The 26,213-nt window shown below is 40.4% G+C and overlaps 1 protein-coding gene and 1 long non-coding RNA gene across 2 annotated transcripts; one reads left to right on the top strand and one right to left on the bottom strand.

Moving 5' to 3' along the window:
• Positions 1-1,543: 1,543 nt before the first annotated feature.
• On the bottom strand, positions 1,544-4,445 carry LOC133831018 (zinc finger protein BALDIBIS). Its single transcript, XM_062261176.1, has 3 exons — positions 3,731-4,445; positions 3,241-3,640; positions 1,544-2,975 (listed from the first exon to the last, which is right to left on the bottom strand). Exons 1-3 carry the CDS (start codon positions 3,912-3,914, stop codon positions 2,003-2,005), a joined length of 1,557 nt encoding a protein of 518 aa, XP_062117160.1. The 5' UTR covers positions 3,915-4,445; the 3' UTR covers positions 1,544-2,002.
• A 2,695-nt stretch (positions 4,446-7,140) lies between these two features.
• On the top strand, positions 7,141-22,006 carry LOC133831019 (uncharacterized). The gene is made up of 3 exons (XR_009892355.1): positions 7,141-7,526; positions 7,692-7,899; positions 21,697-22,006. It is a non-coding gene; the product is annotated as an uncharacterized LOC133831019 (long non-coding RNA).
• The last annotated feature ends 4,207 nt before the right edge of the window (positions 22,007-26,213 follow it).

The raw sequence follows: 26,213 nt of genomic DNA on the forward strand, positions 1-26,213 counted from the left end.
ATTTATAAGTCTCAATTAAAAGTCCAAGACATTCTCTCTTAATTGATTTGTTTATATTACGTATTTCTTCTTTATTTTTGTATTTGGAGTTATTAATTAATAAGTAAAAAAAAATTAATAATGATGATATGTGTACACAACATACAAAATATGTAACAATACATTGCACAGAGTGCAATAACATGACATTGTTATTTAAAGTAGAACTCATTATTTTAAATAACATGTTTGTGTACAATATTTGGTATATATATTATGTAGACGTATTATTACTCAACGAGTTTATTCTTATCTATGATTGATAATATTTGAGCATAGACAAACCATTACACATCAGCAAATAAGTATTTTAATATAATAAATTTTATTTTAAATAAATTTGACTGGTTAAAATCATATATCATTAATCTTTTATATATATTAACAAATATCTAAGTTAACAAGAGCTCATTTTCGTCGTGAGTTATATATATAAATAAAAATAAATGTTTCCTAATTAAAAAACGTTCAATATTTCAATTATTTTCGCTAGAGTTTAATATTTCATTTAGAGTTTAATATACATTGTAAATGTATAGTGCAAGTACTTCGATTATATATTGTTTAATAACATATTTTTATATACATATCTGAATTACTTTGCCTTTAAACTTTGAGTAAAAAATTGTTAAAATTACCTTCTAGCAGCTCTTTTAAACTAATTGTCTAAAATGAAGTTTTTTTTATATTATTTATATTCTTCTTTATATTTATAGATTTTTAAGAGCTCATTTAAACATTTATTTTTTATTTTTTTGTTCACTTTTCTTTCTTTCTTTCTCTTTTTAAATTTATTAGTTTTTTTATTATTTTAATTAATAAAAATATTTAAGAATATAATATTTAATGTAAAGAAATATATAGAAGCTGGTGTATGTAAAATTTTGATGTAAAATTAAGAAAGTGAGATTTTAGTGATCTATTTTAAATAATTAAGTAAAAGAGCTGTTGGGAAATAATTAACCTACTGAAATAATTACTTTTGTCAAATATATATGAATGAGAATTGGGACGAGTCAAATATCAACTGCGTTTAGTTAATTTATTTTTATATACTAAATAAAGCAATAACTACTATGCGTTGGGTGGTAAATTAAATATTAAAATGACAAAAAACATAAAAACAAAACGCAAAAGAGACAAGCTATTAGCACTACTTCAATGAAAAAAAAATTCCTACTTCAATTTCACGTTTATAATGTTCTTTTACTAATTACGTGTGATTATCAATGTAATCATTATTATTTTTAAAAGAAAATTAATGAGAGCTGTTTTTGACTTTTTATTTTCATATGATGAGCTTCCACATAATTTAGAGTATATACATATATATATTTAGGCAATGATGCATATAATATGAAATCATAACTATAGTAAAAGTTAATCTATAATAATTATTACAAATGTTGAAGGTCTTAAGCACTATATATATATATGTAGTACAATTTGATTATATGGTCTAATTAAACTTAACCCATAAATGCCGCCAAAGTTGAGGAGGGTGTAGCCCAAAATATAAGTTTGACATATGGTCAACTATATATATATTTATTGAAATTAATATATGTCACGCTCACGTTATCGTTATCATGAAGTAGTTTTCCGAACTTAAAGAAGAGAGGGAAAAAAAATGCCGTCGAGGAAAAGGATAAGTGATTCAAAGACAAAGACTAAACAACACGAAGAATAACAACAAAGGAAAACAAATAATGAATATATATATAAATATATGACTCGTAGTTCACTCTTCGTTCTGTCACTTCAGACATATGCAAATGTTGCTTCTTTGGGGGGCCCGGCCTACTTCCACAGCCTGAGATCTCTTTTCCCATTTCACTTCTTCTGATATTGATCTTTTCATCCCACTGAGTTCACATGCATTCGCAAGATCATCATCATCATTAGATATGTTCCACACACATACACATTTATATATATATATATATGAATACAGTAGCATCGATCAGTGGTTGCCAGTGAATTGGCTCAATCCCATAGCTGATGAGCCAAAGGAATTATGTGACAAGAATTGCCTTTGTTCCACCTCTCCACCTGATCCCGAGCCTAGAAAATCCCTGGTCAGACCATTTTCGATGCCATTATTTGATGATGACAATGACATGTTATTCCCTAATGATCTCAAATTTGAACCGTCCAAGTATCCATGATGATGATGATGATGATGAGCCATGTTGGTGGCCACATTGACATTACTAGGAGTAGCTGAAGAAGATAATAAAGATGAAGAAGATGAGTTCATGATCATGACTACACCTGGTGATGATGTGCTAGTAGTAGTAGTAGTAGTACTAAATGAAGGGTTGCTTGATGATCTGGTTGAGCCCATTTGAGCTGCTTTTTGGAGAAGAGCTGTGGCTGATATTGGAGCAATAATAGGCTTTGATGATGAGGATGATACTGATGATGATGAAGAGTTGTTAAGTACTCGATTTGGTTCTTCCTTTAATCCAACCAAACTTGACACAGAAGTAGAACAAGAGCCAAAGAGAGTAGTATTACTAGTACTAGTAGTTGATCCCATATTTTGAATCATCTCTGGCACACTGCTACTATAGATATAATCCATGGGATTATTATTAATAAGGTTATTATTATGTGATGATGAATTTGCTTGGTTAAGCCAAAGTGATAATCTTGACTTGCTGAGATGATGATTGAAATGATCTTGATGAAGCTGAAAACCATGACTACTAGTACGACCACTCATGATGCCGAGTCCATGTGTTAAATGGTCCATATTAACTATAGTTGTACTTGAACTAGTACTACTAGTAGTAATAGCATTAGTGTGATCATCAACATTATTATTATTACTATTACCAAAGCTCAGATTGGTGGACACAACCGAAGTAAGCCTAGCACTCTCTTCTGCTAGGGCATCACAAAACGCTCTATGTGTAATGAAGCTATCTTTCCTGGTATAATAAGAAACAATAATCGAATATAAGTACATTTTTGTACATACACGTAATTCTGAAAACAGACCCTTTTAATGCTATTTTGCAAAATAATACTTAAACTTCTTTCCATAGTATTCTAGGTGTCGAAAATTTCTAATAGGTTATTAAGAATATTTTTATAGGATGTCGAGAATTCTCGAAAGGGTGTGGCGAAAAAAATATATCAAAATTATTTTGTAAATATATATATATTTATATGTATGTATAGATAAATAGATACCTGGAAAAGAGGGTTCCACAATCACACTTGTACTCTCTAGTACCACAAGTCTTGGAGTGAGCTTTCCAGTCAGATTGAACTGCATATTTTTTCGAACACTTTTCACACTTCCACTTCTTCTCACCATGTTTTCGACTAAAGTGTTTCTTTATTCCAGTAAGGTCACCCAGGGCTCGACCAGGGTCATGGTGGACACAACTCTTTTCAGGACATATGTACACCTTCTTCTTCACCTGATCTTTGTTAGTCCTTTGCCGGAGCTTCCATGGAAGGTTGTGACCTCGTCTATGAAGCTGCAAGTTCTGATCTCTCTGGAACCCTTTGTTGCATATTTCACACATGAATCTGTGTGTGGCCATAAGGGTCTTTGGAGATAATGCAACAACCTCCGCATCTGGATCTGTAATGAATATCTATATATAGTTAGTATACTATATATACATATGTGATCATTAAGTATATAATGAAAATTAAGAGAGTATTTTATTGCCTGGTGTTCCTGGGAGATTTCTCTTCTTCTTGGCAACAGCAGTTGTAGTAGTAGTTGGGTTTGGTTTTGGGCTAGTAGGGTTACGGTTTGGCTCTTGATTATGATGATGAGGAAGATGAGCAGTAGTGCCAAACCAGCCATTAATATTGGAAGAAAACCCTTCAGTACCAGCCATAATACGCATCTAATAGAGAGAGTTTACCGTACGTAGTACTACAAGAGAAAGAAAACAAAGCTCTATAGCTCTTGGTATATTGTGTTATAATAAGTGCTTAGTGTATATATATAAATATGTGTGTGTGTGTGTTTGTATCTAGTTCTTCACACTCAAATATATATCTCAAACTCTAAGCCAAAACGACAGGTAAGAGAATGAAGAAAGTTCAATCTCGAAAAGGTTCTTTAGTCTAAACACAAGATACATAGCCAAATATATATTTATATAAATACTTATTAATAACCTTCTTGGGTGGTGGAAAGAGAGATCTGGCTAAGTGTGTTTTTTTGTTTGCCTTAGCTTGTTTTGTTTTGGATTTTGAAAATGGGAAAAAACCAAAACAGTTTGATGGCCAAAGACAGAGAATAATCTACATATATATAAATATTTTCTTCTCTTTCTTTTGTAGAGAAAATGATTGTTTTTTTTCTTTTATTTTATACTAGCTAGAGTCGTTCATATCCTCAAAGTTGGTCAGCCATAGATTTTGATGGGCCACCACCTTTTTTCTTCTTCTTCTTTCTTTAATTATTATCTTTCTATCTCAGAAGAAGCACTCATAGTCTTTATATAAATGGTCTCTGTGAGAAACAGTATATATTAGTATAGTAGTAGTGCTTTAAGAAATTTCTTTCTTCTTTCTTGGGGTTTGTCAGAAAGTAACTTTTAAAGCTCAAACTCCAATATTATACATAAAAAAAAGCTAGCTCTATAGTATATGTGTAGACTAGATAACAGATTTTAGAGAAAAGTCAGATGCCTTTATGAGATTAGATATATAGGCTATGATTAAACCATAATTAATAACACAAAAAATGTTAGTAAAAGTAATGATAAAAAAAAGAGGTATAATTAAATAAGTTACCTTTCCGAGGCATGATAATCAATAGGACCGTCCGTGATATAGTTGTGGACAGAAGAGAAAAGGGGGGCCATGGCCATGGCAGTAGCAGAGTGTGGGGTTGGGTTTGGGTCCCAACTATGGACTGAGTGAGACTCTGCTGTCTGCTGCACCATCCATCATCCCAAAGGGGGCATGACTATGAGTGCATGTGCCAGAACCAGCACCAGCACCAGAACCAGCCATACTAACTTCTTCATTTCAATCATGCTCCTCACAATCATTTACATCTGTATATAAATAATCAATAAGACCCGCTTTGTATAACTATAATATATATAATAAAAAATTTAATGAAAGTTTATCTTTAATATGTTCGTATAATTAATAAGAAAAGAATTTTTCAGAGTAAATTATGAATTATGATAATTATTTTAATTTAAAAAATAACTTTTCAAATTAGATTTTTATTTTAATTCTAAAAGCTAAAAATCAGCTTAAAATAACTTAATCAAACAAGATTAAAGATTGTCAGTGCTTAGTAATATTACATTTCGTCTCCAAAAGAAGGGGTTTCATCAATCTTGATGTTAGAATCCTCCTTAAAAATAATTTTCCTTTATTTATTTAGAGACCGAGATCTCAATAAATAAAAATTTCAATCTAGGACATTGTTTGAAAACTGTGTTGTTATTTGATAAATATTAGTTTTATACAAACAAAAAATTTATTTAATGCATGGAAGGAATTAGTTTTTGGGTGGGACATATCATATTAAAATTCTATAATATATATATATAAAATATATATTTGGTGTATGTATAGAAGTATCAGTTCATCTTCAAAAACTTGTAGCATTTTATGTTCACATTAATATATATAGTAACCATGGATTGAATTGATCGATCAGCCAAGACTTCTTTATCAATATTGAGGCTTATTAAAAGAATAATGGATAGAGATAGAGATCGTTTCATTCATTTGTTTTTTGAAAGGAGATCATTTAAAATTCTTGAAATATAGGTATTCACGATTATAAAATTGGACTTTTCCGACACCCAACCACGACAGTTAACTCTGTTAAATGTTGTAATTGCTTAGCGCAACTCTACGCTGACACTTAAAAACTGTAGGCATAGAAATCAACGCCGATAGTGAATAACTGTCACAGTTGCTTTTGACTGTCGCTATTGTCCTCAACATCGACAGATAATTCGAGACTAATGCCGACAGTTAAAAACTGTTGTAGTTGACCCCAACACCGACAGTTAATTCGAGACCAATGTCGACACTTAAAAATTGTCGCTATTGACCTCAACGCCGACAGTTAATAAAAGTCAAATACCGACATTTATATAATGTCGCCGAAGTTCAAATAAAAATCTATAAATATAATTGATGAATAATTTAATTTTAAAAACAAACTCAATTATATAAATATATATTTATAAAAATTATGTATTTATTAAAAAACTTTTAAAACTAGATTTTTTTGTTTCTAAATTTTTCATATTATTAACTTTTGTATTTATAATAATTTTATATTAAAATTTAAATTAGTTATGATATAAAAATAATATAGTTAAATTAACATATTTATAAAATTAGTATTAGTTAAAAACAAGTTGTTTTATTGATTGGTTAAATATTGTAAAATAATAATAATAATTTTTTTAAATATGTATCTTTAAAATAATATTAATTTTTTTATAAGATAATGTCGGCACACTATTGGATTAATTATTAATTCAATTAGTTATTATATATTTAATAATAAAAAAATTTAAATAAAAATTCATTAATGATACTTATTATGATGTTATAGTATTAATTTTTTTTAAACTAATAACAATTATTTAGGAAAAAAGTAATTTAATATTGAAATAAAGCTATCGATATTGACTCCAACGCCGACAGTTAATTTAATGTCAATGCCGACAGTTAAAAATTGTCGATATTAACCCCAACAGCGACAGTAAATTTAAGGCTAATGCCGACAGCTATAAAATGTCGCTATTGACTGCAATGCCGACAGTTGATAAAAATCCAATATCGACAATTATAAACTATCGCCAAAGTAAAATTAAAAAAAAACCAAGAATCATAATTAAAAAAATAACTAAATTATGTAAATATATATTATAAAAATATGTATTAATTAACTTTCAAAACAATAAAATAATTTTAACTAAATATTACATTAAAGTATTACAAAATTTAACAAATCTCATTAATAATGGTTAATTAAAATATGTGAGAAAAAAACATGGACAAAATTTTGGAACAAAACAAAATTATAGGTGGCAAATGAAATAATAGGCGCCATATGAAATCAATGCATACATTTGTGTTTTTTTTTTTATTTCATTTATCAATCTCTCAAAACATGTCTAACCTCTCAGGTCTCTCTCTAGGTATCTAACCCTTTACTCTTACAGATGTCTGGCACCAAAAGCTCGACGAAGACGACAACGGGGCTCGACAGCGCGATGGCTTGACAATCTGTCTCGCTGCTTTCGTCTTTGCAGGTCTGACGATGTGCGAGGTCAAGGTTCGGTGAACGATAGTGCACGAGGTCGGGATGGTGTTCACTCAACCCCTCGTTTTTGATAGTGGTACCGAAATGGTGAAGGTTTCCATTTCAAATTTCGGCATCATTTGCGGTCACACGGGTTCAGAGGCTGGGAAATCGATTGCTTGGGTTAAGAGATTGAGTTCAGAGATTGGGAATGGTGAAGGTTAGCATTTCAAATTTCTTTTTTTTAATGCATTCTTTGATTAGTTTGCTTTGACAGTATCACCAATGTGTCTTCTTATAACTCATATATATGATTTGAGAAGTTGATTTTGTGCTTATGCAGTTTTATTTAGTATTTATACTTTATTGGCTTTGAAAATGGCAGAGGATTGGGGATGTGTCGAAGGAAATAAAAAGAGTGAGGGCACAAATGGAAGAAAACGAAGAACTGGTGATACTAATGAGAGGTATTCGTGGACAAGCAAATGTAACCTCTTTGGGTCCAGCTTATATCAAACTTGTCCAAGTATTGAGCATTAGTTCTGATATACTTTCACCAAGTGCAATGACTGAGCTTCAAAATCTCTGATAAGGTAGTGTTATTTGAATTTTTTTGTCTTTCTGTTTTGAACTAACACTACAAATTTAATTCTAAAACTTCTATTTTTTTCTCTTACATAATTTCCAAAGCGAATGATCAATGTCTATTGACGGGTTTTTATTGGTTCCGTGGCACCACTATTTTAATTTATTGAGTCATACCAAATACCTGATAAAAGTTCTTCATGTTTATGATTTTCTCCATTTGATTTCTATAGTTGATTTTTCTGTTTGATGATTGTACGCCCTAATTATCCACGAGCTATTAGCGAGCTGAGAAATGGCATAATTATCTCAGCCTCGGGGATGCCACGTACCCGGAGCTGCTGTTATCAGGTCCCACCTCTTTAGCTCGAGGTAACCAAAGGCTTACTAAGGTTACTAAGGAGTCGGGTCAGAAGTATGAACACCGCGGGCTAAGAAGACATCTAGCTCGAGGAACGAGCTTGAGGTGGCACCTCTGACCCCTTTATAAAGTCAACCACGCAATGTAAACGTGTATATATCAGACATCACGTGTCTGATATATCCCTGAATTCTCGGACACGCAACATAAACGTGCGTGTTCAGGCACCCACGACTGGGTTGGGCCGTGCAACCCATTATCCCCCTTACCTATTGACTAGACCACACTTCATTGTCAGGTTTTAGGAATTAATCATGAATGTCACAGAAGTGACATGATGGGTGAGAAGGTCACGGGATAACCCCCCTTACAAACCCCCAGGTGCCCTCTCCCTATAAATATGGAGACCCTGGGAGTTGCAAGGGGTTGGATTCGATTATGTAAAGAAATACCCTGTAAAGAATATCATAAAGATAGCAATAATATTGGCTGGTGGACTAGAATGATTTTAACCTTTGAACCACCTAAAAAAAGTATTCGTGTCACCATTTTATTGTAAGATCATTCATCTGTTACGGTTCATCATTGAGCACTAATCTCACTCTTTATTCTTTTAATTATCTGTTGGCGAAGAACCGCGTCAATAGTTTGGTGCTTTCATTGAGAGCCTGTTAGATTGGTGCTATCGCAAATACCCAACCATGGTGGTCACTCGCTCAAGACATGGTAACGAGACGGACCCACGTGATGGGCAGGAGGCCCATCATGCCGCCATCTCCGATGATCAGAACCCTGAGGTTCAGCACTGGCTGGGCAAGCAGCCAATAGGCCAAGATGACACTGGAAGTTCGGCTCCCTGGCCACCCAATCCAAACCCAGATTTCTACACAGTGGTGGAAATGGAGAATGCACAGCTGAGGATTCAGTTGGCAAAAGCTAACCAGCAGATTCAAGAAGTGTTGGCCCGACTACCCCTTTTTACAACCGACGCTAACGTCAGAAAGAGGCAAGGCGAGACTCATAAGTCCCGCCGGGGTAGCCGGTCCAGGCCTAGCCGGTCGTTCAGACCCCCGACATCAAACTCTATTCCTACATCGCACCACTGGGAAACCACTTTTGAGGAACCACCCAAGGCCGAGCAACAGTATAGCCGATCGGTCTGGACCTCAACTCCCAGCTCACTTCCGCCCTCGAGTGCGCCCAAGAGGGCTCGAGGGAGTTCGCGAAGGAGATCTGGGGAGAGCTCACAGCGACAGCCCGCCCCGGCCAGCCGTCCTGCGCCTCGCTCAGACCGCCAAGCACAAGACCCGGCGGAGGGTAGAGTGGAGCAGCCCCGACCTAACCTGATCCGCCCTGACAGGACTAGAATTGCATCTCCGGTTAGACATCCTCCTTCACCGATTAGATACCCGTCTCCTCCTCAGCCAGTCCGAGATATTCTGACTCATGGGAGCAGTAGGAGAAATCCACCTTCCGTCAGACCTTCCCATCGTAGCCGGGCGCCTAGAGAAGTCTCGGATCCTCATCCCCAGAGGCGGGCTCCGAGCTTCTCAAATGGGAGCTATTGGACCGAAAGCCGTCGAAGTGACCTCTTTGGCGAAGACCTGCGCCAACGCTTGAGCTCGGTGCAAAGTCCTCAAGCCACCCCGAGGGACGACCTCCAAGATCGTCTAAACTCTCAAAGGGGAAACCCGGTGGGAAATGGCAGCCGTGCTCGCCAAAAAGAAGACCTATCCGAGGTACAGTGGGAACGTCCCATATAACCTATCTCAAGATAGGAGGGACAATAACCCGCCAAACACATACAATGGATCCAGAGCTGTAGAACAGCCCCGGAACAACCAAGGAAATCAGGACAAAACCCTTGAATGTCTGGCTCAAATGGAGGAGCTGATGAGGAAGCTCCTATCGGAAAAAGAAAAAGATGAATATGATTCAGGGGACGAACTCGAGCTCTTCGCCCCCAGCATAGCAGCAACGGCGTATCCACCTGGTTTCCGTATGTCGCACTTGTCCAAATTCAACGGAGACGGGGATCCGTCAGATCATCTAGCTATGTTTAATACCCTGATGATGGCCCCAACATTGGCCCCGAGCTGAGGTGTTTAATATTTCCATCCACCTTGACTGGGCCGGCTAGACAATGGTTCAAACAGAGTAAGAAACAGTCAATCAGCTCGTGGAAAACTTTCTCTACTGACTTCAAAAGAGCATTCCGAGCTTCCTAGGCTGCCCGCGTCAAGGCTGACACCCTAGCAAACGTAAGGCAGCAACCCAACGAGCCTCTGAAGGCTTACCTAAGCAGATTCGTGAACGTTGCTGCTCGGGCCAGAGACGCAGATGATTGCTCCAAGCTCATGGCTTTGAGAACTGGGATCCTTGTCGGAGGGGGACTCTGAAAGGAGATACAAAGGAAGGGAGTCAGCACAGTAAATGAATTCCTAAATAGGGCCCAGGGATGGATTAACCTGGAGGAGGCGCAAGCCTCAGCCGCAGGAACCAGCCAGGTCCTTGAACAGCCCGCTGGAGTGGGAACGGAGGTCGCGACAGCGACTGAGACCGTTACACAGAATAACCAGTTTGGTGGAGGCAAGAGAAAGGGGAGCGGCGAGGGCAACCAGCACGGCCCAAAGAAGAACAAGTCCGCAGAAAAATTTAGGTCGGTACACGCGACTTATACCGAGCTCACCCACTCTAGGGAGAGCATCTTCCTAGCAAATTCTGCTCGCCTCCCCTGGAAGAAGCCGGAGCCGCTAAAGCACCAGAAGGTAAGCGAGACCCGTCCAAGTTTTTTCGGTTCCATAACGACATTGGGCACAATACCGATGACTGTAGACACCTGAAGGATGAGATCGAAACTCCCATCAGAGCCGGACCCTTGGCTCAGTATGCGCAGAATAGAGTTCCCGCAGGACATCCAGCTCCAGAAGTCCCGGTCAGTCAGCCTGGGTCTCGGGTAGACCAGGACGTCCCTCCTCCCGTGATAGGAGGAGAGATCTCCACGATCTCTGGATGTCCCCATCTGGCTGGCACGAGCAGAGGTGCCCAAAAGAGGTACGTCAACGAACTTAAGACTAATAATGGAGTGGAGTTAGTCCCTGAGCAGCATCTTCCAAAGCAGTAACGATTGGAGAGGCAACCAATCATATTTACTGAAGAAGATGCCAGCCACGTCCAGTTCTCTCATAACGACCCTCTAGTCATAGCAGTACAGCTCGCTAATCGGAGGGTTAGGAGAGTGCTGGTCGATAATGGGAGCTCGGTAAACTTACTGTTCCGGTCAACGTTGGAGAAGATGGGTTTGTCTGTCACTGAGTTGAAAGCAACCTCCATGATGCTTTACGAATTCTCTGGAGAAGGATCGGCGGCAATAGGAACGATCGAGCTAGTGATCACCTTGGGAGAGGGACCTCGGACAGTCTTGAAACTCCTCGAGTTTCTGGTCATCGATTGTCCCGCCGCATATAATGCTATTTTGGGTCGACCTATACTTATAGCGTTTGAAGCCGTTACCTCCATCTGCCACCTCGCGCTAAAATTCCCCTCTTCAACGGGGATATGCACGGTCCGTGGCGATCAACTTGCTGCCAGGGAATGCTACAACATTTCCATGAAGGGAAAGTTAAAACCCGGGCAGTTAATGATGACTGTCCAAGATGAAAAGGAGGAATCTCAGGAACCTTTGCCTAATCCTGAGATTGAAAAACCTCAAAGTGCCGAAGGGGAAAATATCGTCTTAAGTGATGATATTGACCCCAGAATAGGCGAGGATAAATTCGAGCTCCAAGCTATCGAAGAGCTCGAGGAGGTAAATATCGATCCACAGAATCCGTCACGGATGGTAAAGCTCGGGAAAAACCTATGTGGCGAGAGGAAGGCAGAGCTGATTAAGTTCTTGCAGGAGAGCCTGGACGTGTTCGCATGGTCTCATGAGGACATGGTGGGAATCAGTTCGAGTGTCATCATGCACACCCTCCATTTGGATAAGAGCGTGCCTACAAAGTCCCAGAAACAGAGGCGCCTGGGAACAACCTGAGCTGAAGCCCTAGAAGAGGAAGTAGCCCGGCTCAAAAAGTACGGCTTTATCCGCGAAGCTAAGTTCCTGGTTTGGGTCGCCAATCCTGTGTTGGTCCCGAAGCCCAACGGGAAATGGCGGACCTGCATCGACTTCTCCGATTTGAACAAAGCTTGCCCCAAAGACTGTTTCCCCTTGCCGAGGATCAACCAATTGGTAGACGCCACAGCGGGGCACGAGCTCATGTCCTTTATGGATGCGTACTCGAGCTATAATCAGATCGCCGTGAATCCAGCTGACCAGGAACACACTAGCTTCATGACCCCAACTAACGTCTATTGTTACAAGGTCATGCCGTTCGGGCTGAAGAAGGCCGGGGCTACATACCAGAGATTGGTAAACAGGATGTTTGCCAACCAGATCGGGAAGAACATGGAAGTGTACGTTGACGACATGCTGGTCAAGTCGAAAACTGTCGATAACCATGTTTCCGACCTGAGAGAATGCTTCAAGATACTGAGAGAATATGGCATGAGGCTTAACCCGCAGAAGTGCACTTTCGGGGTCGCATCTGGAAAATTCCTGGGTTTCATTGTCAACACTAGAGGAATCGAGGTGAACCCCAATAAGATCAGGTTGTTGCTCAAGCTGCCCTCACCTCGGTCGCGAAAGGACTTTCAAGGCCTGACAGGAAGGGTGGCAGCCCTCAATCAGTTTATTTCTAAATCCACCGACAAGTGCCTGCCATTCAACAACCTGCTCCGGGGGAATAAGAAGATCGAATGGATAGAGGAGTGCGAACGTGCCTTCCTCGACCTGAAAGCACATCTAGCCGAGCTGCCCATATTGTCCAAACCAACAGTAGGATAGCCTTTTTTCCTTTACCTAGCTGTCACAGAAGATGCAGCTAGTGTCGTATTGGTTCGAGAAGAAGACCGGGTTCAAAAACCAGTCTATTACACTAGCGGGAGGCTTCTCGGAGCTGAGTCCTGATATCCGTTGATGGAAAAGATGGATTTCTGTCTCATCACGGCCTCCCGAAAGCTCAGACTGTATTTCCAGTCCCACTCAATACATGTCGTAACCGATCAACCTTTAAGGCAGGTTTTGCAAAAACCTGAAGCATCGGGACGTCTGTTGAAGTGAGTTATTGAGCTCAGCCAGTTCAAGATTTTGTACACTCCGCGAACTGCAAGAAAAACCCAAACCCTGGCTAATTTTGTGGCGGAATGCACAGGATTCCGAGAAGATCCTGTGGAAGGTTCACCCTAGGCCACCTCAGTCTAGGCCTCATGGAAGGTCTTCGTAGATGGCTCATCTAACGAGAACGGCTCAGGGGCCGGAATCATTTTGATATCCCCAGAAGGACATAGATTCCACTCGGTGTTGAGATTCAGATTCAAGGCATCCAACAACGAGGCTGAATACGAAGCTTTACTGGCCGGGCTAAGGGTGGTCCAGGAGCTGAAGGCCAGCGCCGTTTAGTGTTTCAGCGATTCCCAGCTCGTGGTAAACCAAGTGCTAGGTGAATACCAAGCACGGGGAACCAAGATGGCTGCTTACCTGACTAAGGTAAAAGTCGAGCTGTCTGCATTTGAATGGGGCTCAATCGAGCAGATACCTCGGGAGCAGAACGCCAATGCGGACGCCCTCGCAAAGGTCGCTACCTCCGGGGAGATGGAGACTTTGGGGTTAGTACCGGTAGAGTTCTTGGAGAAACCAAGCATAGAAGAAGTCGGGGCGGAGGTTGAGATGATCGACGCCAGACCGACCTGGATGACCCCCATCTTCGAATATCTCACCGAAGGAAAGTTACTTGAAGAACGTAATGACGCAAGGCGGGTACTTTACCAAGCTCCAAGGTATACAGTGGTAGATGGGATGCTATACCGGCGTGGGCACTCTCTACCCCTCCTAGGATGTGTTCTGCTAGGCCAAGCGAAGACCATCTTACAAGAAGTGCATGAGGGTTTTTGCAGAGACCACACTGGGGGGAAAAGCTTGGCCCTGTAGGTCTTAAGGCAAGGATATTACTGGCCCACTCTATCGAAGGACTCGATCTCTTACGTAAAAAAATGTGACAAGTGCAGCGATTCGCCATCGTTACCCGAGCTCCCCCAGTCGAGCCGAAGATGATCTCGTCCCCGTGGCCATTCTCGGTCTGGGGAATCGACTTGGTTGGCCCCCTCTCTACTGGAAAGGGAGGGGTTCATTATGCAGTGGTGGCTATCGACTACTTCACCAAGTGGGCAGAGGCAGAACCCTTGGCAACAATCACTTCAAAGAGAGTCATCGACTTCATGGTCAAAAGCATTATCTGTCGGTTGGGGTGCCAAAGAAGATTGTATCAGAGAATGGAATGCAGTTCGACAGTGACCTCTTCACCGAATTCTGTGAGAGGCACGACATTGTTAAAAACTTCTCCTCCGTGGCCTATCCCCAGGCAAATGGGCAGGTCGAGGCTGTCAATAAGACGCTAAAGGCGAGCCTTAAGAAGAAACTGGACGAAGCCAAGGGAGTCTGGCCAGAACAGCTCCCCCATGTACTGTGGGCATACCGGACCTCGCATCGAACTTCGACAGGTCATACTCCTTTCTCCCTGGCTTTCGGGAGTGAGGCAGTCCTTCCTGTCAAGGTAAAGGTAGCCTCGCATAGAGTCCAGGCATATGACAAGGACCGCAATCACAAATTGCTATGCGCGTCCCTCGACCTGATTGATGAAAGACGAGAAGATTCACAGCTCCAACTCGCGCATTATCAGTAAAAGATCACTCGTTATTTCAACTCAAAGGTCAGAAAACGTGCCTTTAGCATTGGCGACCTGGTCCTTAGGAGAGTCTTCTTAGCCAGTAAAGATCCCAAAGACGGAGTATTGGGACCGAAATGGGAAGGGCCATATCAAATAATCGAGGTCATAAAGGAAGGAACCTACAAGTTATCTCAGATTAATGGAGAAGCAGTCCCATGAACTTGGAAATAAATCCATCTGAAGAAATATTATCAGTGATACCCTCGTAAGGCTTAATCAGAAAGGCCATCTTTTGTTTATTAAGCAATGAGAATTAATTCTTTTTCATTATTGTGTATATTTGTGGATGTAATCTCAAGTAACCACGAAAGACCCTTTCCTAATTACTTGGGGGGCATATGGTGCCTGGATACAGCCAGGTCACCTTAAAGACTTAGAAGTTAATTCAAATCGATTGGTCGATGTTTTTCTTAAAAAGCACGAGATATTGATAAAGGATTAACGCGAACTAAGTTTTCAAATTAATGTCCTGGATGTAACCAGGTCCTAAAGCTTGGAAGTTAATTCAAATTGATTTATCGGTGTTTTTCTTAAAAGCACAAGACATTAATAAAGAATTAACGCGAACTAAGTTTTCAAATTAACGTCCTGGATGTAACCAGGTCCTAAAACTTAGAAGTTAATTCAAATTGATTGATCGGTGTTTTTCTTAAAAAGCACGAGATATTAATAAAAAATGAACACGAACTAAGTTTTTAAATTAATGTCCAGGATACAACCAGCACTTGTCTTAGAACTTGGTTCAAAATTGATTAGCATGTTTTCTCCTAGAAAAACATAAAAAGTCAATGACAACACCAACAAAAACTAAGAGTATTAAAAGAGAAATGAGATAGAGGCAAAAAGATGTAAATCAATTAAGAATAAAGTCGATAAAACCAATTGTCTCGAGGTTAGAAAACCTCATAATACAAAGTTAAAAAAAATGTATGAATGGTATAAAGAAAAGAGAAGTCCTAGGCCCCGCCAGGCTGCTCCGATGAGGTCACCACCTTGCCCTCCTGCTCGGCGGCTGTGGAAGTCCCCCCGGTCTCGGAGGGCGCCTCTTGCTGAAGGCGAGCTTTGAACTTCTCCAGGAAGGACTCCCATGCGTCCAACCCCAGAAAGGAGAAGTCACCATCCGGGTTGAAGACCCAGCAGTGGTACAGCATAGCCTCCATGGAGGAGCTGGAAGCTGCCCTCTCCGCCGCCAGGGCGGCCTTGGCCTCCTCGGCCTTAGTTTTCACAGCGTCCCGTGCGGCCCGAACAGCCCTGGCCTCCTCGAGCTCAGTCCTTGCAGTGGCTAGGGCAGCCTTGGTAGCCTCGGCCTCCTGCAGCTTAGGTCGAGATGTGTCCAGCTCAGCCTGCACGGTTGCCAAGGCATCCTTGGCATCCTGTTCCTGCTTTTGAGCAGTCTTAAGGGCGGCCAAAGCAGTCTGATGCTCGCCCCTCATGTCCTCGAGCCTAGCCCTAGATCGGGATATGCTCTGGTGGAGAGCCAAGGCACCTTGCAAGACCAAAAGATAATAAGGCAACTGCCTTAAAAAAAACAACAAACATGCGATGCATACGAGCAAGGAATACAAATGGCAAGGCCAAATTACCGTGAGAGCCATCCCCAGGGAAGACTCCATCACGTTCTCCGGGCTCCTTGTCTCGATCGCCCACAGGTCCCTCTCGGCGACATTGTAATAGTGGTCCACGGTGTAGCTCGCCGTCTCATAGACCGTCCCCCGAAAGACGTCGGGGATCTTCTCCAAGGCCCGGGGATTCACCGGGACGCGTACCTCGGGAGTTGTGGTCGACAAGGTCCCGGGGGGCACCTCCATTTCCCGAACAGAGGCAGGAGCTCGCGGAGGAGGTGGGGGCATCTTCTCCAATGCAGGAGGGGGTAAAGGCACTTTTTCCTGAGCAGCCGGGGTTTGGTTTTTCCCCTTTGCAGGGGACTTGGAGGTTGTCTCGATGGCTTTCTTCGCCAGCCTGAGATTTTTCACCATGGGTCTGGAGGCCCCGGAGGAAGGGTTCCCTCCAGGGAACATAGCTCGCAAATCATTGCTCCTGGGTTGAGACATCTCCTCTGTAGAAGCAAAGACAACATTAATATACATGTAGAAATATTTATGCAAAACAACAAAAATAAAAGGGAAAAACAAAGCTCAAGTATGTATTGGAAGGGATCCTACCCTCTGAGCTAGAGGAGGAATCTATAGTCACGACCACTGGCCCCGGAGCTGCAGCAGGGGAGTCTAAGATAACGACTTCGTGGGCTGGAAGAGGCTCTGGGTCCGAATCTGGCTCGGGACTAGACTCTTCTACTTACTGCCTAAGACCCGGAGCTACTACACCCTCCCAGAGGGAAGGCCACAACCAAAGGTTGGTCCCGTACTCCTCAAAAAAAGCCGACCTAAAAGCTAGGGTATTATCTACGACTACAGTACCCCTAGGGCGGCTCATGTCATACCCCAGCACGAGCTGGTCGACGCATTGGAGTAAGGTTATATCACAGTCTGGGTCATTTCGATGGCGATGAACGAGCTGGCTGGGATTGAACCTAGGTAGCCGAAGGTCTGTGGTGACCCTATCTAAATCCCTAAACAGATAAGGATTACCTTGGACGGAGGGGCCGGCTGCTGCCCCGGACTGGGCCCTCTCCACATTTGCTTCTTAGGTGACCTCCAACGCCTGCTTACGCCACACGAGGGGCACCTAATCCTCTTCCTCTCCCACGGCCTCCTCCTCAGGGATGGGCGCCATTTCACGAGCTGGAGTGAGACCCCGTGGTCTCCTCAAGGCCAAAGTCTGGCCTGGAGAGATTAGCTTGCACACCAGCATCGTCTCGTCGGACACGAGCTGGCGATAGTCCTTTTCGCTTGGGGCAGCCCCGCCAATGTCTCGTATTGATCCCCGAGGGTCACGGACTTGGCTGTCCTCGCGAAAATGGCTGCATGATGGTTTCTAAGTCAGGAACTAATAAAAGAAGCTAATCAGTAATCAACTTACGAGCTAAGGGTAAAAGATACTTACGAGGGCGGTTGAAATAGTGGTGTTCGCAGTTGCGAAACCCCTTGGACCTAAAGAACTAGTCTTTAAAGTTGTTGGGGTGGCAAGGTAGCTCAATGACCGCAGCTGTGTTTGGAAAACGGGTCAGATAGTAGAATCCCTCGCCTCGCCCCCGCTACTCCGGGCTGGCCTTGAGGCAAAAGAAGTAGAGGATGTCCGCCAGTGTGGGGACCTCCCATTCCTGCTTCAAGAATAGGTATTTCAGCCCTGCTAACAAGCGATATGAGTTAGGGAGATGTTGAAAAGGAGCCAGCTTCACGTAATTAAGAAAATCCGCGAAGTACTGGTCCAACGGAAGGAAGGCCCCAGCCTTGAGGTGCTCGTCGCTCCAAGCGGCATACTCCTCATCGAGCGGCGCACAGCTCCGCTCACCTTCAAGGGGAGGTCGGGCGTCTAGGGCGCCCCTCCCAATCTCGATGTTGTGGGAAAGGAATATCTTATTCACTTTCCCCTGGGCGTTGACCTTCGAGACGATCCTCTAGGCCTTGAAGAAGGCGTCGGGCCCCACCTCGAGCTCCTGCTCCATGGCTGGACCGAAAATGGGGATTGGAGAGTTTGTGACCACCTCCTTTCCTTTGGCTTGCTGAGAAGATGAGCTGCCAGCAGTCTTCCTGGGGGCGTTGTTCTTTGGTCCCATCTGGTCGCTTAACGAACAAAAGAAGAAAATTTAGAAAGGGCGACCTGAGCATAAGAAAGAATCTAACGCGAAGTGTTTACTTTACACGAGCTGAAGTAATCTCAGCCCGTGGAGAGTGAGACCATGCGGTTCTATGAACACGTTCCTGTGCTCCCAATGGATCCCTGATTACTCGGAATCCGTGTGTCAGGAGGGTCAGGGTAAAAGTTTTCATTGGAAGGAAAGTTTCAGTAGGCAAATAGTACAAAACTGCCTGTGAAGCGTGTCCCCTAAGCTACCTGGTTTTGCATCCTAAAAGCTGGTTATTTCAAACAGGCATACAAAAATTCTACCCAGAAAATTTCCCCAGAAAGTGTACCCTTTGAGTCGTACTCCTAAATGGTTTTTTCTACGGTCGATGCACTAGAATAAAAACCTATGCCTATCATACCCAAAAAAAACCAGCAAAATACTGCATGCAGCTACAGAAACAATTTACCTAAGCAACAGTGAAGAAGAAATTTAAAGCATGCACAAGCGGAGGACTTACAGAATGTTTTGCTGTGATGAGGCTGAAAGGGTCGTCTGGGTTGGAGTCCTGCTGAAATTGCTGGTGCCAAAGCCTCAAAGGAGCTCTCGTGCCTGAACTTCTGGAACGATGGGAACAGTAACTGGAAGAAAGAGAGGGTTTTTTGAGACTGAGAAGATGAAGAAATGAGAAAACTTTCAAATAAACGGGTGGCCCATGCGAAGGGTGCCCACCCCTTTTATATACGTAAGAGGCCAAATGAGGAGGGCCGTTGGATTGCCTTGATGTAGGATACGAGGATCACTACTCAAAAGGCGAAACGACGGCCGGGTATAGGCTAGGCCATTTAATGCGGTTCTCGAAAGACGTACCGTCACCAACCACGAGGCTCCACATACTCGATGCCTGCATAATGGGCGGAATGTGAAGAGTCCGTAAAGAAGCCTAAAAGCCCTCACTGTGGCCCCAGGTGACGTCATGTGCCACGAGCAGAGGCTTGGGGGGAAAATGTACGCCCTAATTATCCACGGGCTATTAGCGAGCTGAGAAATGGCATAATTATCTCAGCCACGGGGATGCCACGTATCCGGAGCTGCTGTTACTAGGTCCCACCTCTTTAGCTCGAGGTAACCAAAGGCTTACTAAGGTTACTAAGGAGTCGAGTCAGAAGTATGGACACCGCGGGCTAAGAAGACATCCAGCTCGAGGTGGCACCTCTGACCCCTTTATAAAGTCAACCACGCAATGTAAACGTGTATATATCAGACATCACGTGTCTGATATATCCCTAAATTTTCGGACATGCAGCATAAACGTGCGTGTTCAGGCACCCACGACTGGGTTGGGCCGTGCGGCCCATTATCCCCCTTACCTATTGACTAGACCACACTTCATTGTCAGGTTTTAGGAATTAATCATGAATGTCACAGAAGTGACATGATGGGTGAGAAGGTCACGGGATGACCCCCCTTACAAACCCCCAGGTGCCCTCTCCCTATAAATATGGAGACCCTGGGAGTTGCAAGGGGTTGGATTCGATTATGTAAAGAAATACCCTGTAAAGAATATCAGAAAGATAGCAATAATATTAGCTGGTGGACTAGAAGGATTTTAACCTTTGAACCACCTAAAAAAAGTATTCGTGTCACCATTTTATTGTAAGATCATTCATCTGTTACGGTTCATCACTGAGCACTAATCTCACTCTTTATTCTTTTAATTATCTGTTGGCGAAGAACCGCATCAACAATGATATTTGAAAGAAAATGGTGATTTGGTTGCTGTTACAGTGCGAAGGCCCTTTGTTCTTAAGACAGTAACAGTTGATTTATTCGTCATACGAAATTTGGGACTGGTTCTTCGCAAGTTTCCCCACGTAGTTTTCTCATGTAATGGTTAGTATTAATCTGCTCCTTCAAATATTTGCTTTCAAAGGGGTGAACATAGTGTTAATAAAAGATTATTTCCTCCCAATCTCCATTCTTTCTGTTAATTCATTTGAGATCTCTTTAGATGTTGTTGGACTAGTTGATGATTGGGCAGCCTGTTTCTTTGAGGAGCTAGATTATGTTAATGAGGGTGAAAATGGAACGTGTTTTGCTGAAATGATGAAAAAGGACCTTCCACATGTGACTTTGATAACCTTTCCTTTTTTGTACCTGAATTCTTGTTTATTCTGAAGCTGTAAGTTTTGTTTGATGCTATGATTATCAAACTACATTTCACCAGGAGCTAACTTCTAGCGTGCTGAACAAATGTTTAGTTATGTGAAAGTTTAATTTTCTGAAAAATAGGCGCTGATAATAATTTGATGAATAAGACATGTTTACTAATGATAGACTTTTATTTTATTTATTCTTAAAAGAAATGTAGAATGTATCCGTAGTTTATATTTATCTATTTAAAAGTCAATGATAACAGAGAATTGTTGTAAAAACAATTCTTTCTTTCCTTTTCATCCATGCTATTTTGTAAGCCCTTTTTAGTTTTTCTGAGCGCATCTGAAAACTTTAAACAGCTTGAGTCTATGAAAACAAGACATTAGGCACCCACTTCTTTATAATGATTATAAATGTTAGAAAACTAGCAAAAGGCATGCATTCTTTACTACAAGACACTCATAACCCATTAACATTGTGCTTTATAATGCAGCAATGGTTTAATGTCTTTAATATCTTAATATCTATTTTCAGATTTGATAGAGTACAATTCTATTCTGCTTCAATGCATTATCAAAAGTTTGTCTCAACTGTAAAAAAAAAAAAAAAAAAAAACTTAGTTGCAAATATACAAGACTGAAAAATGTGTCTCTGATAACTCTTGTTGAGTGCTTGATGTATTCTTCTTTTTATGATCAAAGAATGTTATATCGAGTTGTTTAATGCTTTATTCTATTCAGAAGACTTATTTATGATATATTTGATTTGCCTATAATAGGACTTGTCACAAAATTAATGGACGATCAGAAGTATGGAATGATTGAAGCAATTGCTCATCTTATACATCGTGATTATGGAGCCATTGTCAAAGACTTTGTTAAACTTGGTTTCATTCCAGAAGGTGTTAATTTGGTTTCAAAGATATGTGGTTTGAAAATGAATTTAGTATTTTATTTTATTTGTAATATTTATTAGAGTAAATGATTCTTTTTTGAGTGGTTAATTATTTACTTTGTAAATCTAGTTATATATTTTTTAAGGTCAAGCCGATTATGTTTATAGACAAGACTATATGATTTTTGAGTCAAGTAGTAGTGTTATATTTGTTACAAAATTTGTTTGATTAGGTTTGTAAATACTTTGTATAAGTTTTGTTATGTTAATCTATAATTTTTTAGGTTTGTATATAAATGTTTCATTTAAATCATAATTTTTAATTTGAAATAAAAATAAATAATTTGTTTAAAAATTAATTTTTTTTGCAAGCAACGGCGACACCTAATAACTGTCGGCACCAGCAACAACGACACATAATAATTGTCGGTGTTGCCCCACAACTGCGACAGTTTTTAACTGTCGGCTTTGCCAGCAATAGTGACACCTAATAACTTTTGGTGTTGCCAACAACAACGACATTTAATAATTGTCGATGTTGCCCGCAACAGCAACCGTTTTTAACTGTTGGCGTAGCTACCCTATGCCATCATAGGCAAATACGGCAATTATTCGACTGTCGTCGTTGCTCAATGGCGACAGTTAAAAACTTTCGGGAAATCTCATTTTTGTAGTAGTGATTACATTTTTTCAGAATTGCTTAAGAAAAATTATAATTATTAATTGAATAATGATATGTGCAGAACACACGTAGCTATTAGTTTTATTCAAGTGTATTTTCCTATTAGTTTAGTATTAATATTTCTGCTAATTGTATTCATTCTTTGACTATTGTATAAATGACACGTAGCTAAGTTTTATTCTTTTATTAGCTGTATTCATTTCGGGTCCCAATATTTTTAACCCTTCTTCTTCTTTCTCTATTTCCTTCTTTTTACCATGATATACAAATCATTTCAATCCCTCCCACTTCCAGTCTGCTTCCCAGCTCCTCTTCTCCTCCTCTACTACCCAATGCTACTTCCTCCCCTTGTCCTACCTTACCCTCTATGCATGTCTTAACCTCTTATAGTCAAACTTGACGAAAACAATTTCTTAGTATGGAAAAATTAGCTCCTAAATATGTGATGGCCAATGGACTAGATGACTTTCTCAATGGTACTCGGGTGTGTCCTCACACTTCTCCAATCCCACTCAACAAGAGCTTGATCAATCCTGAATTCTCTACTTGGGAAAAGTATAATTGGCTGATTATGAGTTGGTTTTATGCATCTCTTTCTGAAAATATGCTTGGCCAAATCGCAGGGTATAATAGATCTAAGGAGATATGGGATTCACTTCTTGATATCTATTATGTTGCTTCCAATGCTAGGATTATTGAACTACGAGGTAAACTATAAAATCCAAAAAATGATGGGCTCACTGCTACATAATATATTCGTAAGATTAAATATCTTCGTATTACACTTGTTGCTATGGGTGAAAATGTCTCTTACAAGGATCAATTGGTGTATTTTCTTGGTGGACTAGGTCGTGACTATAATGCTTTTGTTACTTCTCTCAACAATCAAGTTAACCGCCCTCATATGGAGGAACTTTACAATCTCTTGCTTAGCTATGATTCTCGTTTGGAACAAAACAATGTTGTTGATACATTGAACTCCCTTCAAGCCAATCTTTCCAAGATGAATTTCCCTCCCTCTAAATCTCGGTCCACTTTTCCCTCTCTGATTTCTACCAACACTTTTCCTACCTCCCCATGACCTCATTTTGTCCCAGCTACCTAGCCTGGTTTTTTTTTGGGTAAATCTCCCGCTCCATGGGCGCCCAATTAGTCCTCTCATCAATCACCATTCCCGACCTCACTGCCAAATTTGTGGGAAGCCTAGACATACGTCTAATGTGTGCTATCATCACACCAACCTCAATTATCACCCTCTACCTTCCAAAAATTTCAACACCTCTCAATTGTCTCCATTCGAGCCCTCTCTTGTTGCATCTGGTTCTTTGATTAAGGCTCACTTAGTGACTACTACTCATTCCCCTGATGCTTCTTGGTATTTAGATTCAGGGGTGACATACCACTTTACACCTACCTTTGATACTTTGGATTAGATTAGGTCATGGTTGGTGAGGGTAAGTCCTTACCTATTTCTCATATTTGTTATGCACCTCTACAATCTCTTCATTCTTCTTGTTCACTTAAATTGCTTCATATTTATCATACTCCCTTTATTACTAACAACCTTATTAGTGTCTCTAAAATATATCAAGATAATCACGCTTTGTTGAATTATATCCCTCTCATTTATTTTTCAAGGATCAGGTCTCCAAACACATTCTCCTCACGAGTCGTCTTGAACATGGCCTTTGCAAATTCAATTCTCCAACTTCTTCACCCAATTCATCTTCCTCGTTTCCCAAGCATTTTCTTGCTCATTCTCAAGATGTTCATGTCTGGCATCAATGCCTTGGTCATTCCTCACTTGCTAGCATGAAGTCTGCTTTCTCTTTATGTAATGTTCATCCGAACAACTTGTCTAGTTTTTATGTTTGTAAGCCTTGTCAAATGGCCAAGAGCCATAAACTTGTTTTTATATCATCTTCACATAATTTTCACCCTTTTGATCTTGTACACACAAATATTTGAGGTCCTTCCTCTATGCAATCAAAAACTGGTGTTCGTTATTTTCTCTTGTTTATTAATGATTTTTGTCGCTTTACATGGTTGTATCATTTAAAAACTAAGGATGAATTTTTTGCTATGTTTCTTAAGTTTAAAGCAATGGTTCACACTCAATTTAATGGCACAATCAAAGTTGTCCAATCCGATTTGAGGGGGGGGGGGGGGGTGAATTTTAGGCTCTTTCTTCTTTTTTCTCATCTTATGGGATTCTACACCATGTGTCTTTTCCTTCTACACTGTAATGAACCAACTGCTCTAAACTTTGGACCATTAACGAAAACTATACATAGACCCTAATCTTTAATAAAACTTACAAGTGAAAAAGATCATACTTTATTAAAGACTTGTAAAAACAAATTGTTAAACTTACATAAACTCAAAGCAGGATATGGGATCCCATTGTTTTAAAAAGAAAACATAACTTAATTGAAATGAAAAGAGATTACATAAATAGGTGCGGAAAATACACATAAACCATAAATAAAGACTACATCCTCGAAATCGAAACTCTCGACTCCTTGAATCCATTCATCACCGATACACATTCCCCAAGCATCCATGAACCTTTCCCGCCACTATAGCTATTTTCCTGCACATATAAACATAAAAGGAATGAGCCTAATGCCCAGCAAGGAAAATCTAACATATAGCCATATACATAAAAATTCATAATGCAACATAAAACATACTATAACACTTATGTCACATACATACTATAATGGCCATTATTACTTGGGGTCCCATAAACTAAGCAAGTCATATGCCCATTAGATTAGTGGGGTCTTGCTAGCTAAGCAAGTCATATGCCCATAATCTATTTGGGGCTTGTTAGTCATACAGGTCATATGCCCAAGTCTACAATCATACTTAACATAACATATTACATAACATAAAATCATAAGATAACATATAAGAGCATATAACACATAAATCCTATCCTATTTTCCTTACCAAAATAACCGGGATATGAGAACTGATTTGGGACCTTGGAACACTCCTAAAAACCATTTATAATATGGTGAGTATATTGAAGAAAAGGGATGAAAGTGAAAAAGGGACTATGCTATCAAAATATACTTACCAAAAACCTTGTGCTTAAGAACTTGGATTTCCTAACCAAGAATAAGAATAAGGTTAGAATGAGTAGAAGACTATGAGAATTTTTAAAGAACATAATACAGAAATGGACTAGAGTTTGGAAATACCTTGAAGACTTATATGACCAATGTAAACCTTGAACCGAAATGTGAATAAACCTTACTTCCCCAAGTGTTTGATAAGCTTATAATGGCCAAGCTTATAATTGCCAACCCAAGTGTTTACACTCTCACACTCACCTAGCAACTTACAGCCTCTGAACTTAGAGTAATAGATGAATAAATGGCTGGGTACTAGGTCCTATTTATAGAGTTTAGGAATGAAAAGATCTTCATTTAACTTGAATAAAAATAATGGCTTTTAAGTGAAAATAATTTGAATTATCGTTCAGCAGAGGCTGAAGACTCGTTCAAACAGATGCTGGATTCATCAAGAGGTTGAAGGTTTGAATGGAGAACGTTTTTGAAAACTTTCAAAATATGCTGAGAGGGGTGATATATCGCCCCCTGTAGGCGATATATCGCCTGGGCCAGTATGCCCGAGGCAATCGTGCAACGTTTCGTGTTTTTCGTATCTTCGTGCTGCGATATATCGCCCCATATAGCTGCGATATATCG

This window comes from Humulus lupulus, chromosome 4 (assembly GCF_963169125.1).
Source record: "Humulus lupulus chromosome 4, drHumLupu1.1, whole genome shotgun sequence".
NCBI lineage: Eukaryota > Viridiplantae > Streptophyta > Magnoliopsida > Rosales > Cannabaceae > Humulus > Humulus lupulus.